Source organism: Perca fluviatilis, chromosome 2 (genome assembly GCF_010015445.1).
Source record: "Perca fluviatilis chromosome 2, GENO_Pfluv_1.0, whole genome shotgun sequence".
NCBI lineage: Eukaryota > Metazoa > Chordata > Actinopteri > Perciformes > Percidae > Perca > Perca fluviatilis.
Window position 1 is genome coordinate 17,506,333 of NC_053113.1, and position 18,777 is coordinate 17,525,109.

The following is an 18,777-nucleotide window of genomic DNA, read 5'->3' on the forward strand; positions in this document are numbered from 1 at the left end:
ATGTGGAGATCATCAAACATCTGTGCCTGCACTTATGTTACAGTTTAAGTGTAGTGCTTTGTGGATATCTTGGATTATTTTGCAGTTGAAATCTTTCTTAAAATGTAATAACTATGCCCACAAATGTAACATATTGACTTTTTGGGTGTTTGTGTTTTTTTTTTTTTTTTTTATGTATGTGAGTATACTATACCTGTAGTGCTCTGGCGCATGTTTGTCAGTCAGAAGCTGCAAGTAGATGGACTGAGATCTTCTCTTCATACACCAGTTCTAAAAAGACAACATTAACACAACCGTTACCCAACCTGGAGACAGTTAAGCCAAAGTAGTGGTGGCAAGTAACAACAAGTACAATTTTGAGGTACTTGTACTTTACTTACTTATTTACACTTTCCTCTTCTACTACTCCACTATATTTTTTTTGTTTTAAGAGCTATAGTTACTAGTTACTTTTTGGATAAGATTTTACATGAAACGGATATGATACGCTTATAAAATGCATTTTTTTTAAGATCAGACCAGTGGTTCACAACCTTTTTGCAACCTCTTACAAAAAAGCAGTTGGAGCCACTTGTCATGATTTGGATGTGAGTTGTTAATAGTTCCACCAAAGACTGATTTCCACTTTAAACCACTTCAGATTATTTCATTTACTGTTTGACGCCCACAGGTAAAATGATCTAATATTTCACAAAAAGCAAAGATTAGAGATAGAAAGAAAAACACAATACAAACATTTAGCAGAATTAGTTTTTCACCCTCATCTACCTCAGAAATCATGTCGTGACCCCTCAGATCTATCTTGTGACCTTTTGGAGGAGGGGTCTGCTATTAATAGCAGGGGTCTGCTATTTAGAAATAACAGACCATAGAATGCTGTAATTGACCAATCAGAGGCGAGTTTAATATTACTGTTACTGCAACTTTTAATGTTTATAATACATATTATTATGTATGAATGTACACATATACCAATGGTTTTCATATAACTTCCCTGTGGCAAGTTTTAAAGTTGAAAGCTAAAACATAGCAAATTGCATTAAAAAATGTGTCTAGATTTTCAGCTGTTACATTAAGCCATGAATTTCAATGAAACCATTGAATATCAATGATAGCGGTAATAGTTACAAGGAGCAGGGGTGGTCTAGTGCTGAGAGCCACGGTACTGTCATCAACGCTGCATTTTTCATCCCTACAATGGTTAATGCATCCATCAGCTAATGGCATAATATACAACTCCTACCTGCTCTCTGTGATCAGTCGCTCCAGCTGAGAGTGGCAGCTAAATTATTTAAGATGTAAATGTAATGACAGACAGTAGTGTGAAACTACTGAGAGGCTTCTGTACCTGTGCAAAGGCAATGAAGACCAGCTGTTCGTGTGTGTATTTGAGCCCAGGCAGCGGCCTCTCCGGACCATGTTCCCTCACCCACTTCTGATATGCCTGGGCAGTAAGAGAGAGGTGTGTGGCGGGAGGGAATAATGAAAGACAGGAGATACAAATTAAATTAGAATCCCTCACCTCATGTTCAAAGTAGCATATTCTCTGTAAGTTAAAATAAGATCTCAAACCAAAACGGGCCAGGGTCAGCCAATCTCATTGATTGACATGACTAACAGGCGCTATGAAACTACTGTTGCATTTTGATATTCTGATTTATTTAAAAGCAATTACTCATTCCCTTTGTACTTTTGTTTCTGCATGAACAAAACACTCCTTGCTTCAATATAGACCACGGACACGCTCAATATGGAATTGAATTATGCAGCAACACAGATACTCTGCTGTCCAGTCAAACCCATACATACACACATGCACACACGCGCACGCACGCACACACACGCACACTGATACAAGCAGAAAAAGGGAATTCACGTTTATCTTTTATCTTGATTCTGGTGGACATCTGCTCTTTACTTTCATACAACTAAAGTAGACTTATTTATGAAGAATAAAGAAAATGCACAGTGGTGCTACTGAAAACTCTAATATTTACAGTTTGTGAAGCAACAGAGCCAAAGTATTTAAACATTGATGGTACTTATAGCCTATTACTTACATAGTATGACAGCTTGAGCCCTCCCATGTCTGCTATGTTCTCCCCCAGTGTCAGACGGCCATTCACCTAAACACACAGAAAGGAAACTAATAAAACGCTGAAAGGTCTTAACATCTCTACCCCTATACTTTTGTGATAGTATGTATACCTACTTCAAGGATCTGATGTGATTAAAAGACTAATATCAGTATTTGGTAATAAATCGGACTCGTTTATGCAGGTGTGAATACACTAATCAAACTTCTTCCTGTATTTTTACTTGCTTGCTCCCATCCTAAGCACATCTGACCAATAAGCAGAGTGAACATTCTCACAATGTTTGTAGCGATGCATTTTGATTCGCTTGGATTTTTATGTGTGTGAAAAGAAACCGAACCAAGGAGAAAACACTCTTAAGTGTACAAACTCATCAACTGATTGGGACCAGAACAAACAGGCCATTGGTGTGAAAACCTTAGTTCCTAGCAGTGGTCAAGCAAGGTCCAACAACTATAGATCCTACATGTCCCATAATGCAATACGGCTTTTGTTAGAACCTTCCTGTAAGGGTAAATGCCCATATTTTTCAAACTCCACTTCCCCAGTTTGTAATGCAGGTTCTCTGGTAGAAATCTTCAAGTATAATCTGAGATAGCCCTGTTGACATTGCTATAATTTGGTGCATGCTCTTGGGGGAATGTGGTATAGACCTACTCTAGCTGTGTAAATGTCCTGAGATAACTTGTGTTATGATTTGACACTATAAATACAAATTGAATTGAATTGAATTATGCCATCATCAGGGTTATTTTCTCAGACCTAACAAAGCTCCTTCAGGGCTACTGAAGACATCATACAACTGTTTTTACAGGCTGAGTAGTACTCACTTTGACTTTATATGTAAAATTGAAGTGAAGTGCTCCTTTTAAAGGAACATACATGTAATCTATTTGTAATCTGAAAAAACTATTCTGTCTCCCACAGATAACCAAAGTAGTATTGATGTATTCCGAAATAATGATAAGTCAACCTGCATCATATTAGAGGACACTGACTTGCTGACATATGGTTTTCAATATAAATGTAAAATCAGTCCAAAATCTTAGCTGACCCATATATCTATGTAATGCTTTGGCACAAATTGTATGTGCAAGTGTCTGTGTGCAGACCCACCCTCTGATTGTAAACAGTGAAGTTATCATAGAGCTTGACGATACATTCAGCCTTCTTCTGGAACTTTCTGTAGGACTCCTCTGTCCACCACTGCTTGAGGTTTCCATGGCGGTCGTACTGGCCCCCTAGGGACATGAACCATTGCATCACTAAGATGAAGGGCAAAAGGGCAGGGGGGGGCAGTGTTAGCATGGAGACAACACAACCTGTAACTTTCCTTCACAGTCCAAAAAGCTGCCCAGCACGTCATCTTGGAAGCTTTTTGTTGCTGCGGGGGTCAAACCATTATGAAGTAAAATGTTATTGGGTTGACTTTGGCTGTATCCAGTTCAAGAGCCAACTGAACTGCCTTTCCAGCCAACTAAATTAGTAGAATGACTGTCTGCCAGAAAAGCCAGTAGTGCACAAACCTACCAATCCCACTCAAAGTTATTCCAGCATTTGGTAGGTGACTGGCAGACATTTCACACCCTCATTAAAGTCTTCAAATGTATCTTAAAGGGCAGCACTTTTGACTGGAAATGAAAGTTAGAGATTGTGGCTCAAAATACAGTTGCAGGCATCCTACAAATGTCATAAAATTACACAAATCATCAGGGAACCCTTGCTCTTTCTGTGGAATGGATTAGTTCAATGCAAAAGCGGGAGTATGACTCAAAATGGTGAAAACGTGGGTGTATGAGCATTGTTGTAATGGATGGGTGAAGAGGGTGTAGTTCTTACCCCAGTCATCATATCCATGTGTTAGTTCATGGCCAATGATCGCTCCTATTCCTCCATAGTTCAGAGATCTGGCAGCAGGAATGAGAGATATGGAACATTACACAAAACTAAAACTTTCTTGGTATCTGCAGTTGCTTAAAAAAGGTCTTGAATTGCCTATACCTATAGCAAGACTATGAACTGTTGAAAGAAAAGTTGAATTCCTAAGCAATAAAACACACTTGATCAATTAAATACATTGAGGATTTTTTTTGACAAAGTTTGGCTGGTCTGGTATGTTGTTTTAGGATGTTAGCAAATTTCAGATTTAGCTGTGTAACTTTAGCTAACTTTACTGACTCAATTTGTTTTGTTTTTAAATGTAGTACTATCTAGTCAAAGGTTACTTTCTCATACAGATTCCCAAAGTTAGGTCTGCTTATCCACTCACTTTAGAACAGAGCAATATGCCTTTTGACTGATTTGAGGTGTCTCATTACAGACAGCCCTGTGGGCTTCTTGTCTTTCTCTTTGTCCCATTGTCCTCATTGCTACGTCTGCTCAGCTAAGCCAAATAAATTGCAAGTGGCACTTGAGATCTTATTTTGGATCCATGTTTCTCAAATTGGTATTGAATAAAAAGAAGCTCATTGCCACATTTCGTCTGTACAAGCTGATTAGAAAACATCAGATATCTGTTTTACATGTAAGGGGAAATCAGCAATGGGACCTTTCAGCTGCAGTGTGAACATAAGTCATAATTTCCCAAGTTGTTGACACACAATACAACACCCTGTTACACATCCCAACCTTGTGTAAGCACCCACTGGCCCACAACTAGCATGTGCCCCCTGCTTCTACCTCTCCTTGACCCTGGGCTGAGCTGGAGTGCTGTCTTTGCTCCACATGCATATATAGAGAGTGATGAGAGGGCAGTCTGGGGCTATTCACATGGCTACATCTGAAAATGACTTTCTGACAGCTTGTCGATACGCTGCCTCACACCGAGCCCAACTCCCTCGCTAAACTAACTGGCTGATTGAAGCTTCATTATACTGGACGTGCTGGTGAAGAGGTGTGTGTGTGTGTGTGTGTGTGTTTTTTTTTTTTGGGGTTATGGGAGAGAGCGAGAGTTTATGGGAGGTTAGGGCTACTGCAGTAATAACTTCAAGGGGACAGGTACACACACACACACACACACGCACACCGACACACACGACACACACACTTTACTACTTCATTAATTAATATTGATTAGCATGCATGGCAGCAGGTAGTGGAAGTAGTGGTGATCACCTCTAATGAAGACGTAGAAGTGTTAGCTAATGTTGTGTGTGTGTGTGTGGGGGGGGGCGGGTTGGTATGAATGCAGGAGCTGCAACTGTTTGGACTGTATTGTGTATATTGGCTTAAATAATATTCAATACTGTAAACAAAAAAAGTAGTTGTTTAAGTGCACATTCCTCAGTGCTGCAGTGCTTTGTTTTCTTACTAACCATTTTCTAGACCACACCAACACTTCCTGGATTGATTTCCTACCTACCAGGCAGCCATTTGGTTTATAATTCATGCCAGTGTTGTATGACTCTTGCAAAGAGTTGAAACTTTTGGCATGGCATAACCATTGAAATCTTTATCAAAACAGATACAACTCTTGAATGATGAAATATGCTTAAGCACAGATCTAAAAAGTCAAGTCAAAATATCCAGTTGCTGAAATTGTCTTGGACAAGGACAAGTAATCAGGCCTGGATATCAGTGATATTTCAGTGCAACAAATTCGGTTTTATTTAAACTGCAACTTTGTTAAATTGCAACATTAAATATGCTATATAGATTAAATCTCAAAATTATGTATTTAGTTGCTGATAAGATTCAAATAATCATGGCAGCACTAGTATGAAAACATTCATTTAGAATTGGTTTGGATTTCAGTGCTTATGGTATTAATTAAATTTAAATTCAAAATATTTTCCATCGTGATAAGAGAAAATCTGTGGGGAAAATATTTCCTGCTGATAGAGTTATAAAGATATTTGTCACAAAATGCTGCATTGCCTATCAGCAACTGTATTTAAAAATATATATTACTGTCCATAAAATACCCTATATATATATGTCAGACCTTATAATACAAAGAGCTTCTATCTAAAATGTACAACTGAAGAAGAAGAAATACTTTGTGTTCTGATTTTAATGCATGCCTAATTTAAAGTTATAAATAGTTTGCAATAATGCAGTGACTCTGATTAATGAATTAGAACTCAAATTTAATCACAAAGTAACTAACTGAGATAAATAGAACACATAGAGTCAGACAGGGAGGCTATCTACTTTCATGCACCATCAAATTAGTCGACGGACTCAAATTTAGGCAGGCGACTTCTCAATGACACCTGTTCCATTAGTGGGACCTTGTTCGGTAATTGAGCTCTCGGTGGGTAGTTAAATTGGTTTAATCAGGTGTGCTGGGACTTCAAGGAAGCAGAGGTTTGCCAGACTGTCGTAGAATTTAATGACCTTTGTTGTTGTGGACGTGGTGATGTTGTTGCATCCCTACGGACAGCAGCAGGGAAAGGCAGGGAGAAGAGGAGGGCTACTTACTGTGGGAACTCAGGGTTGTAGAGAGTGGGCTGAAGAATGCCGGCAGGAAACACTGGAAGAGAGATAAAGAAACAACATGAGGGAAGTGGAAATGTCCAGATACAATTATGAATATCACACACTCTGGTTTTTTTTTTTTAATCACATTGATACAGTCTCATCTAGAGGGAAAGAGAGAGAGTTAAGAGGAAATGTGAAACAATGATGCCTTAAAGCTGAACTAGCCAGGATGTTGATGTAAAATAGAGCAGCTGCTATAGAGGACAATGATGAGAAAGTCTCTCTATTTGCCCAAATGCATTTCTTTCAGCACACAGTAAGAGCAAAATACAAATCAGTCTCCTCCACAGCAGCAACTTCTTGCTTCATGCTGAGTAAGATGAAGAACAGAACTAAACGCTCTAAAGACAGTGAAGCCTGGGGATGGTTGTGGATTTTAGGAAGAAAAACGCAGACCCAGCCACCCCCCTCACCCTGTGTGACTCCCCAGGCAAAACTGTGGAGTCCTTCCGCTTCCTGGGCTCCATCATCACCCAGGATCTAAAGAGGGAGCTGAACATCAGCACCTTCATCAAAAAAGCCCAGCCGGATGTCCTTTGTATATGTATCAACCATGTGTGTATAACTGCGACCGCCGCCGTGCCTGTCACTGGTGACAATGTTTTTGAAAATACGTTTTACTTGAAATGTAATTGAGAATGCAGTTTAGTTGTATGGGAATGTAATTTCCCCTGACTTTTCATCTAACGTCAACAGAAATTCAGAGTTTTTACTTATTCTGTGAAATAACTATCTACAATATGTTTGACAAAAATATCGGTACAGACTTGAACAGATGTTCCTCTCAGTCTCAGTCTGAAAATAATGAATTATAAATAAGGTTGGTGGTCCCCTGACTTTTCCCAGGAGCTCTATCTGCAACACTGATGCCATTCCCATCAGTCTCAGCTGTACTTCGTATTTAGTGCTAATTAGCAAATGTAAGCACGCTAGGATGCTAAACTACGATGGTGTTAGCATGTTAGCATTGTCATTATGTGCTCATATTTTGCTCAAATCACTATTGTACAGACTCAAAGAGCTTCTAGCATAGCTGTAGACTCTGTTCAGTTTTTTCTTTTTACATTTTATAGACAAATCAAATAATTACAAATAATTGGTAATTTCAATAATTATAATTGCAGCAGGAAAAGTATTGTTATGACCCTGGGGTCATATTTTGTAATTTGTCTTTCACCCTGCACTATCATGCTACGTTAAAACGGACATTTCAACCTCTCCGTTTTCAAAAATAACATTGTGCACAGCTGTCAGTTTTCAGAAAAGTGTTCGTTTACACGTACCCGTGTATATTTGCCGTCAATGCAGTCAAGAGCACGCCAAACCTGTAGATGGCAGTGTAACGAGAAGCTCAAGCCCACGTTAGCCAATCAGAACCCCGAAAACAGCAACAACAGCAACCAATCACGTCCTCTTTCTCTCTCTCAGCTGCCTAAACCTCCGTTTGTATCAGATTACATGCAAACGTGCAAACGAAGATTTCAAAAATCTCCACTCTGGCCGGAGTTTTTAGAAAGACTCGGTTTCAGAGGCGAATTCTCCGTTTGCGTGTAAACGAAGGGTACAAACGAAGGGAAATGTCTTAGTTTGTAAAAATAACCATGTACGTGTAAACAGGGTCTCAGTTGATCTCCTCTGAGTGTACACAGGTAATGGAGAACAGGTGCGCACACCGGATTTGTCCAGCAGAGCTGATTGCTGTCTCCTGATTGGTCGCCTGGAGGACAGCAGCCATTTTAAGCCTCATCGGACAGGAACTCATCCTCGCTTCATTCTGCAGTTCCCAACATGTGCCTGTGTGAATCTGTGTCTTGTGGTTCAAGTTGTTGTGAGTAGTGTAAACAACCTTCAGTGAAAATGATTGTTTTGATCTCTTGGATTTGTTATCCTTCAGCCATTTTTCTTTAGCTGTGAATACATTTTCTTTGTCTTATATTGCTAGTAGCAGTTTGGTAGGAGTGAGAAGTCCTTTTTGTTATCAGAAGCCTAGGTTAGAGCTTTGTCTTTTCTTTACATTTTGTTTTGGTTTAGGAAAGTTTTAGGTTGTCTTTAGAGTTGTTTTGTTTGTTGTGTTGGGGCCTCATCTCCGAATAAAATAGAAACTGCTACTTTGCAATTCTTTGTCCTGGCCATGTTTGGGAGTGGGAAGAGTGGGGGAGGCACATTTTTTGTTATGTCTGGTTTACCCCTAGACATCAGGTCGTAACAGTATGTACATGTAGGTAGTCAGGATTTAACATTATCAGTGTCAGTGAAATCAGTCAATTACTGACTGTGAGGCAAAGCTGCCCATGAAGAGAATTAAAGCCCACGATGTTAGGGAGCTACTTTTAATAAACCTCTGTCCTTGTCTCTTTATCTTCAAAGATAACCTGTTTCCAGACATAAAAAAGTAAGCCAAAGAGATGGAGGGAAACTTAAATGGGCAATATTAATTTGATATTAAAAAAGGAAAGTATGAAAATGAATACAGACCTGAGAACTGAAGTGGCTTGGTTAAGAGAGAGAAATAATGGGTATGGGTTAAAAGAAATGACCCAGGGGACTGATGATGATCATCTGTTTGTCTGACTCTTCCTGTCCTCTAGCATACTCTTGCGAGCACACCATTGATTTTTCTGTGAGAGATTTAATCCAGCAGGCAGGCAGACACAGACAGCCAATCATGAGAGAGACCTTCTTATTATACATCCACTGAGAAGACGAAGAGAGGAGAGATGGAGTTAGGGAGGGAGGGGGGGAGGGAGGGAGGGGTGACAGTGCAAGGCCAGATTTGTTAAAATTTGGGACGGCGTTACTGCTTGTTTTTCCTCCGGGGGGTGTTAAGTATGTGAGGTGGAGATCGAAGTAGAAAGTGAGCGATGAGAAGGAATATGATATAAGGAGGGGGATGCTTTTTTTCTCGGAGCAGCCGACATGTTTGACTTGCTGAAAACAGGCTGCAACATGGTGTAATTGCTTGTAACTAATGCGTCCATGTCGTGGTGCAGAATGGCAATGGAGGGGGTTATGTGTGGAGACAGATGACATAGAGAACACAAATATCTGTATGTACAATGAAGAGTCACACACTCACCCATTTGGTTCTTGTTAGGGAGGTAGTAGGCATTAAGGGCCTGAGGGGGGAGAAGCCATCTGAGGAGAAAAGCAGTGTCAAACAAACAGGGTTTTAAAGATGGGATCCATTACACGCACACGCAGCCACACACACACACACACACACACACACACACACCACTCACTCAAATCACCAATCTACCCACTCGAAACACCCCCCGATCCTGAACAGAATCCCAAACACCTCTTTTTTTTTTTTTTTTTTTTTTTTTTTTTTTTTTTTTTTTCTCTCTCTCTCTCTCTCTCTAAACCCCCTGGTGAGAAATATTCAGTGAGTGTGGTCCCACGGCCAAAGTTCCTTTCTACATATGAAACTTGCGGACAGTTCCTTTATGATAATCCAAATAAACCCAGACCAATTGATTGGCACAAAATCCCCCAAATGACTAACTCTGAAAGTGTGAGATGCCCTTGTTCTAGGAATGAAAGACTGATGGCTCTGCATACACAGAGGAGGAGGAGGACGAGGAGTGTTTCTTTCTTTATTTCCCAGCGACAACAAGACAGAGTGAGTGATGAAAGGTCCACTTTTTTGGTGATAAAGGGGACGTATGTGATTTAACTCTTCAGGGCGTTGAGTGTGGGCTAATGATACAGTTGTTTTGAGCACCTTGGAATACTAATGTGACTGTAATGTGTTGTCATAGCAGAGAGGCACTCAATCCAGGGGTTCATGGCCGCGTTTTAGAAAAATGAGCCGCATGTCCCACAGCACTTTTCTGCTGCCTGGCTGCTGTAGATAAGTAAATCAAATGGATTTTCTCCTGCTGTGTATGTCAATTTGGTATCTGTTGGTTTAATTTAGAGGCGCATGAACAAATACGTCAAACTAAAAAGGGATTCACAGGAACACATGTTAGGTATGTCAAACACATTAGAGTAACACACTCACAGTGGTGGAACTGCAGCGTCTGGTGTGAGCCTCAGCTGCATGAGTTCAGTCTGGATTTCAAATATATTAACCTTCTTTAATTGCTTTGCACCGCGTGTCAGTAAGATGAGATGGCTGACCAGCATAGCTTGTGTAATGTAAGGAGATATGACACTCACGCTGTCTTGTCTACTTCCTCCCGGATCTTCTGGACTGACAGCTTGATGTTGAACTTGATGCTGTTAAGGATGTTCTTGAAATAGGTCTTCTCGTCCACGTCGAACTGCAAAACCACAGATATGAAGGGATTGTGAGTGTTAACACCTTTACTTTACGCTAATGTAATAAAAGAGTAGGTTGACATTTTTGTTGCAATTGTTAGGATTATTATTACCTCCGGCAAGGAGGTTATGTTTTCAGTTCGGTTTGTTTGATTATCAGCAGGATTATGGGAAAACTACAAGCCCAATTTTAATGAATCTTGGTGGAAGGGTGTAGCGTGGGCCAAGGAAGAACCCATTAAATCTGGAAGCGGCTCCGAATCACGGTCATCATCAAGTCACTTTTGTTAACAATGCGAGATAGGGCATGGCCAGGGCAGAGGTCTGTCCTCCCTGGGTGCCCTTCTAGTTAAATGCATTTAGTAATACATTTAAACAACATGTAAGCAGCATTTTAATATTTCAGCTAATTAATTAACTTAATAATAATAATATTGGGTGGTTTCAACTAATTAAACTAAACAATGAATCATATTTTATAAGCAGATCATAGGCTTATATAAACCTGAATTTGCAAACTGTAGCTGGGAAAGTACCAATATTTTCCTCTGACATGTAAAGCAGCACAAAGGAAAATACTCAAGTAAATTATAAGCACATCAGAAGTGTATATACAGTACTTCAGTAAATGCACTTAGTCACTTTCCACTACTGATGTGAATCACCTTTCCTACTTTGACCCACCTTCATGATGCACTCGATCAGTTTACTGTTTTCAAATTTTGATTACACCTTTATCTTTACACCCAAATTTAAGCAAAAGCTCATTACACTTGATGTACAGTACATACCGGTACATCTGTTCATACAGTAGAGAGTGATACAGAGTGAAATAGGAGGCTAATGACTCACCCCGTATTCTTTATCTATGAGCTCAGGTTTGATCATGAAGTCTGGGTATCCTGTCATCACCATCATATACTTCAGCTGGGAGAGAAGAAGAGAGTGTAAAATTTAAGAGAAAACAGCTGGTCCAACATCACCCCACATTCAGTTGTCGTAACTAACAAGCACCCATACACACTTGATTTTGGACTCAGGCGTGTGTGCGCATGCACTCAGGCGTACAACCGGGCGCGCGCGCACGCACACGCACACACACACACACACACACACACACACACACACACACACACACACACACACACACACACACACAGTAACTAACTAATCAAGCAAACTCAATGTAATAGGATTACAGGGAAGCTCTTTATATTCAGCATGGCCCTCTAAAAGGATTATAACTTCAGATTGTAAAAGTATTAGAAGGGATATCTTTCAGTGCAGACCCTAAATCAGAACCACAGAGAGATCCGGATTAGGCGATCCTCACTTCTCAATGTCAAGCCCTTAATGTATTCCATCTAACAAAGCAATCAATCAAACCCCCAGAAAGAAAGGAACTGCAAAGAAAGAATTAAATATTTTTCAAATACTAATCAGATCTGGCAGGGAGTGGTGTTTCTGATGCAAAAGCTGAGTTAGACTCCGAACCTTTGCTCTGGCAGCCTCCTTGGTGGTTTCATCCATCCAGTCCAGCTCCTGCAGCCGGAGGTCCAGAGAGTGCTTTATGTCCTCTACCAGCTCCTGTACCTGGAGGGAGATCACATCATATTTAAAGAAGTTTTAAAGGCCCTGAAAACATATCATTCAGCTTCTTACTCTGAATGAGCTACTTAACTAAATTAACAATAAATATTGCTGAAATGATATGGAAATGTATGTTGTTGATTTGATTTGATAGACGTAGCAGTAGGCTAAAGGATGCAATTTAGACAGTATGAGGTTCTGACCTTCTCTGGGAGGACATTTTAGTAACTGGACCTCTTTAAATTTGAATGGAAAACCCCTGCACTAGTGTATGCTGTTGACAATGCACATTTGTTTGTAGCCTAATGGTGTTCTTTAATATTAATATTAATATAACAGTAGTATAACTATATAACAATGGTATTTTCTCTTTATCCCTCTTTTAAAAATGTGACACAGTAACCTTTACTCAGACTACATTTTAACTGACTTCATATGTTCATATTTACACAGGTAATTACATTTTACTTGAGTACTTCTTTAAACTAGCTTTACTTTTACTGGAGTAATATTCGAGTTCTCTTTCTATCCCTTTTATTTAGTTATGGATATTTTAAAGAAATACAGAAGATTCTCAGGGGTTTCAACTTGTTGGAATTCCCCAAAACCAAACAGTTGAAGGTGTAATTAAAGTGTATAAGTCAAGCATACTTTAAAAGATAGTGCTTGTGTTACTAACTGATGATTTGGATTCATGTTGTACCAGACTGCCTACAATGGTGGATTTTCTTCCACCTTTGTAAGCCCACTAAAACTAAAACCTATCTGGAGTGCCAGACTCAGACTCTGAAATAAGACAACCCAGTCAGTTGTTTGTGGGCTGCCTTAGAAAACATGATTCTAAAAGCCATTCAGATTTGGCTCCTTTTTCTACCATCACATGCAGGCTCCTTTTCCTCCATTTTTTGGAGCTTTTCAGGAGGGGGGCTTAAAAAGACAGGCACTAAAACAGAGCGTTTCAGACAGGGGCTACAGTCAGCAAACAGTAGGAGAAAAATAATGTGATTTTTGAACATTAAATCATGTAAATATGTTCTAGTAGAAACCCAAAACACAAGTATGAACTTGTAAATGAGCATAATATGTCTTCTTTAAAGATTTGTACTGGTCCTTTCTCAAAGCACTGCAAACACGTCTCATAAAAGACACTGGGATTCAGGATAACAAGAAAGCCCTGACTCCTGTCTCTCAGGATCAGCTCCTGAGACTCATTAGTTCCTGATCATGCAGAGGTAAGCAGCATCTGTGAGTCAGTCAAGGCACACACATCGCCACTTGCTACAGGTCCCGTACCGCTTGTGTTGATAATGAGGTATCCAATCTGTGTGGAAATGTCAAAATAGTGCAGACTGATGTCTAAGCAATGGGACATGATCAGCGTGGAGAGTACCAAAAATGCAATAACTCAGCATGAGACTTTCTATTCCCACATTAGACACTCTACAGCAGTGGTTCCCAGACTTTTTTCCTTGGCGTCCCCCCCTACTCATGTCTAAGAAAAGCTGAGCCCCCCCGCCCCGAAACCGAAGTTGAGATAACTCTTGAGATAGAGCCTTACTTTCTTTTTTGATAAAGAGGAGTTATCAGCACTGTTACATTTCTCCGCCATGTTTCATTCATAAAATAGTGATGCCGTGGCGGCAGGAAAAACGAGCATACAACAAAATACATAGTTTTCATACAGACTTTTGTATACATTATATATTCTAGTGTATTATCATAATTTGTTTAACGTGCAAATATTATTTTTTTTTACCTCAACCTCAAACCAGATAAAGACTTGCGCCCCCCCTGTGATCTTTGCCGCCCCCCCCTGGGGGTGCCCGGACCGCAGGTTGGGAACCACTGCTCTACATTACATTACATACAAGGATGGTTTCAATGACGTTTAGATGTTATGGGATTTGAAAACCACTTAATCTGGTTGAAACCTGCCATACTGTAGACGTGATCTTTAAAATCTCTTCTCTATTCTTTAATTAATCTGAAAAGCTCCACTAGCTTGAATCATTTTTGAAATGTATACTTAGTATCTTATAAGAAACTTAAATGGAATATTAGAAGCTTTGGAACTTACATTTCAATTAAGTTGCAGTACATAGAAATTAATTAGCACCCAGAACGTCTCCAGTTGTGTCAGACTTGCTTTATGCTATTGTCCTGTGCCTTGGCAGCTATTTAAAAGTTTCCAAGAGAAGAAGATAGGCAGCTCAATGTAAGATAAAGCTTGTGGGCTGGACCGTGAGAGTAAAAGAAGAAGAAGGTGAAAGGGAGATGATGGAGGGCTTAAAGAAAGAGCATGGGGTTACAGAGGTTAGAAATCCCATTGGGAACCATATCCCCATGTCCTAGAGTGGACATCAGACTGAGATAAGAATACATATGGGGAGGATTAAGGTGAAAGAAAAGTGGACCAAAGGGCAGAGGTGGGGGATTAGTAGTGAATGACCTAGGCAGAGAGCAATATAGAACCATAAGTTGATTGAGAAGACTAGAGATAGTTCTGATTGGCATGGACGGTATTTCCAGATCCCAGTACAGGAATCAATCAAAAATCCTTCAGCCATGTCAAAATATACAGCTGGATCCCCCAAACTGCCCCATGCAGAGCCAAAGACAGTGATGAACTAGAAAATAAAAAATAAAGAAACAATATCAGAAAAAGGCGACGAGTTCCACATTCGTGGAAATTGTGGAAAAGGTATACAATATGAAACATGTTTTTTTTTCCCAAGACCAGAGATGTCACAGATGATTGTAAAATATTGTTAAATCTTTCCAGTAATAAGTACAGTCATACAAGATCAATTTAAGGCCACTTTTGTGTTTTTTCCTCCTGCTGTCTTTAAAGGATGCTGTCCAACTCTTGTATGTAGTCAATGGAAAGTGCCGATAAATTGCTCTTCACTGCATACATTGTTTAGACCAAGTAGTGATGGAAATACTTTCATTAAATACGTAGTGATAGATCTGACATTTACAGCTTGACAATCTTGTTCAATCTTAAAACTGCTGGTGCCTGACCACAACAAACTCCAAAATGCTGTGTGCACTGTTTTCATGTATAAATTCAAGCTCACAAGAAAACAGAGCACAACATTTATATATATATACGGTATAAGTAAGGAAAAAATGAAGTTGCATCCTTTGAAAGATCAGTGCAGCTAATGGAATAACATGCAATTAGTGCATTTGGTTATTTTCAAATGTAAGTTTTAATTACATTTCTTAGTTCTCAGTGGGAAGAGGAATAATGAGATAGATATATGTCCTATACATATTAAATGCACACAGTATGTAGTACTGTTCACACATTTTTATAGTATAGTCTTTTTGAAGTTAAAAAAAATCACCACACAACATAACAGGAAATGATTTGTGTGCCCACAGACATCAATCAAACTGTAACTTTGGAATACCAATTAAACTTCAAAAAGCAAACCCTAAATATTTTGTTTCCCTAGATTTTTCTGTAGTTGTTTTAAAAGGACAATTCCGGTGCAAAATGAACCTAGTGGTTAATAACATATGTGTACCGGGTCGACCGTTCTCTGGGATATGTTTTTATGCTAATTGAATGTGTCTCTAGCTTGAAACAAGCTAGCACAAACCGGTTATTTGCTTATAACTAGCTTTTAGAATATTATCTAGTCCCTAATGTAAAAAACCAAGCATTGAGAACTTTGTAAGTGTACAGACAGTTTATTAAAAAGATAGTTCACTATACAGGCAGGCGCCATATTGGAAAAACAGTCATGACCAGTCGAACGACGAACGCCGTGCAACCAGTAACCAGTAACATAGCTCAAGCAGGGCGTTCGTGGTTCGACTGGTCATGACTGTTTTCCCAAGATGGCGCATGCCTGTATAGTGAATGGTACAGTCTTTATGAACTATCTTTTTAATAAACTGTCTGTACACTTACAAAGTTCTCAATGCTTCGGTTTACATGTAGGGACCCTCATTATGCTACAGTTGAAGTGTGGTGCTATTTTGAACCTTGTTAGTGGTGTAGAAATAGCGATTTATCCTCTGCACCGAAGGCTAGCATGAAAACATATCCCAGAGAACGGTTGACTCGGTACACATATTTTATTAACCCCTAGGTTCATTTTGAACCGGAATTGTCCTTTAAGCCCATTTTTTTTCCAGTTGTACAAATATATATATATTTTTTTATTTTAGATACTAACTTTAAAATACTGATTTGAGTATAATTATTGCTGCTCTAATCAATACTTTTATATTGACAATGGATTATAAATCTACGTTTTCCAAGTTTAAGCATCTTTAACTTTAACTCTAATTTCTTCTTGTTTCAGACTCACAATTTAATTGTTTTTTAGCAAAAGTGTTTTGATAAACCCAGTGTGAACACACTACATATAAAAAACCTTCTTACAGGCTTATTAGTATGGGATTGGGCAAAAACTAGAGTGCAGCCAATGGGCATTAGCCTGGCAAGCTAACAGTGGGTAACAAATTAAATTAGAATTGTTTGGGTCTCCAATTTGGCAGTACCAATTGGGTTCAGCTTGCTTGTGTTTGAGTTTTAGACATGTGCAGAACTCGACATGCAGTTCACATTTTTTGGCCACTTGTGTTTGGCTTGAATTTTGCTTCTGTCTGGATTAAACAAATATGGACAAAACCTTGTCTCCTCTGAAAACAGGCAAATTGAAGGCCATCTGAATCCATCCATCCATCCATCCATCCATCCATCCATCCATCCATCTACAGTCCATCACTCAACTTTCCCACCATCCATCCATTGGTCTACCCACACCCATACCTTGGCCTTGCTCTGAGAGGAGAAATGTTGCTGGACGAACAGGGCTCCCAGGGCCATGCCAAAGTGTTTGTTGGCCTGAGTGAGGCAGAGCCTGCCCAGCTCCAGCTGCTGCTCTGTGCCATCAATCTCCCGAGAAAACTCGTGGATGGTGCTGCGGAAGGCGGTGGAAAGGTGTTCACTTAGCGCCGCCACAATGCGCCACAGCATGTAGTTATGGAGAACCCTAGGACAGAGTGAAAAAAAGAAGAAGGATGGATCATAGATCATCATCATAGATTTAATTAATCTTTGATTAATGATGATAATTGATTAATTCACACTGTAACAGCTTTGCAAAACCCATGAGACAACACAGGAGTGACAGATATTTTTAGATCAAAAACTAGAGGCAGTAAAAAACAATAGTCAAGAGTTAGCTAATCATCTACTTGGATACATTGATCCTTTTGATGTCTATGTTCTCATCCATTAATATGGATACCAATTATTTAACAGTTCCCTCCAATGATTAATTAAAGCACTAGAAACAGCTTCTGTTATGATACCAACCCATCAAACTTGTAACCCACCAAACTTGTAACTTGCTGAATGGCAGCCACTGTGGCCCCAAGTGTCATTATGGGATAATGGTAAACACTAAAGCAAAACAAAAAGTCAGAAAACTCACTAAGCAATGTTGGTTTAAAGCATTTTTTTAACATTAGCTACTGGTCGTGGTTTACATGTTTTGGAAGAGTCCATTTTATTAAAGTTTAGGTTTAGGTTTTATGTTGAAGGAGATGTGGGTCCCGTGTCAAAACAGTGATAGATATGTAGACTTTGCAGTCTTTGCAGTGGTAGGTGAAAAAAATTCAAATTTTTACTTTTGAAATGTACACATTCTCACTTTAATGTGAGACTGTAGCACACTTCCTCTTGGGTTTTCTTTGTAAAGTGACATCCACTATGTCTAACTGTAATCTTGTTCCATCTGGACCAAAGTTCTGTTTTTCCATCTGCCCCCTGAGCCACTTAAGAGTCAGGAAAGTTAGAGAGAAAACAAGAGGGAGACAGTGATCGAGAGCCGATGCTGAGGAGTCAAGAGGGCCCAACAGTTTAAGAACAGCTCCCTCTAATCCAGAGTGACTCACAGTGGAGCTGCAGCAGAAGGGTGAGGAAAATATTGAGCGGGAGGAGAGAAAACGCATCATTCATTTATGTATTCAAGCTGTGTCTTCTCCCCCAGACGATGGAGTGCTGTTGTGTCCTCGTGCCCCCACTGGGTGCACACATCTACTCTGCCCTGCGGGGACAAATGCCCCACTCTCCCATTGCGAGGCTCCATGCAGACCTCAAGGCATGTTGTTGTTTTTTTCCCGTTTTTTTAAATTTCCCCTATGCATGACAGATATTAAATCAAAAGCGCCTTGGCAACGGCACCCCGAGGTCCCGCCAACAAAGCACTTGTGAAGTGAATTTAATTGACGGGAAAAGGATGAGCAAGGCAGAAGGTGGAGGCAGGGAGGATGGATAAATGAATGAGAGACTCAGGTGGCATCCTTGATCATC

The 18,777-nt window shown here is 39.7% G+C and overlaps 1 protein-coding gene across 1 annotated transcript in view; it reads right to left on the reverse strand.

Moving 5' to 3' along the window:
- LOC120544259 (endothelin-converting enzyme-like 1) overlaps nucleotides 1–18,777 on the reverse strand; it is a 129,251-nt gene that overhangs the window by 1,534 nt on the left and 108,940 nt on the right. Inside the window, exons 11-21 of the mRNA XM_039777899.1 lie at nucleotides 17,230–17,452; nucleotides 12,342–12,440; nucleotides 11,700–11,774; nucleotides 10,746–10,849; nucleotides 9,655–9,713; nucleotides 6,519–6,570; nucleotides 3,936–4,003; nucleotides 3,213–3,337; nucleotides 2,061–2,126; nucleotides 1,349–1,444; nucleotides 194–270 (exon numbers count right to left, since the gene is read on the reverse strand). Coding sequence (XP_039633833.1) covers nucleotides 194–270; nucleotides 1,349–1,444; nucleotides 2,061–2,126; nucleotides 3,213–3,337; nucleotides 3,936–4,003; nucleotides 6,519–6,570; nucleotides 9,655–9,713; nucleotides 10,746–10,849; nucleotides 11,700–11,774; nucleotides 12,342–12,440; nucleotides 17,230–17,452 — 1,044 coding nt within the window. The remainder of the gene's footprint in view (nucleotides 1–193; nucleotides 271–1,348; nucleotides 1,445–2,060; nucleotides 2,127–3,212; nucleotides 3,338–3,935; nucleotides 4,004–6,518; nucleotides 6,571–9,654; nucleotides 9,714–10,745; nucleotides 10,850–11,699; nucleotides 11,775–12,341; nucleotides 12,441–17,229; nucleotides 17,453–18,777) is intronic.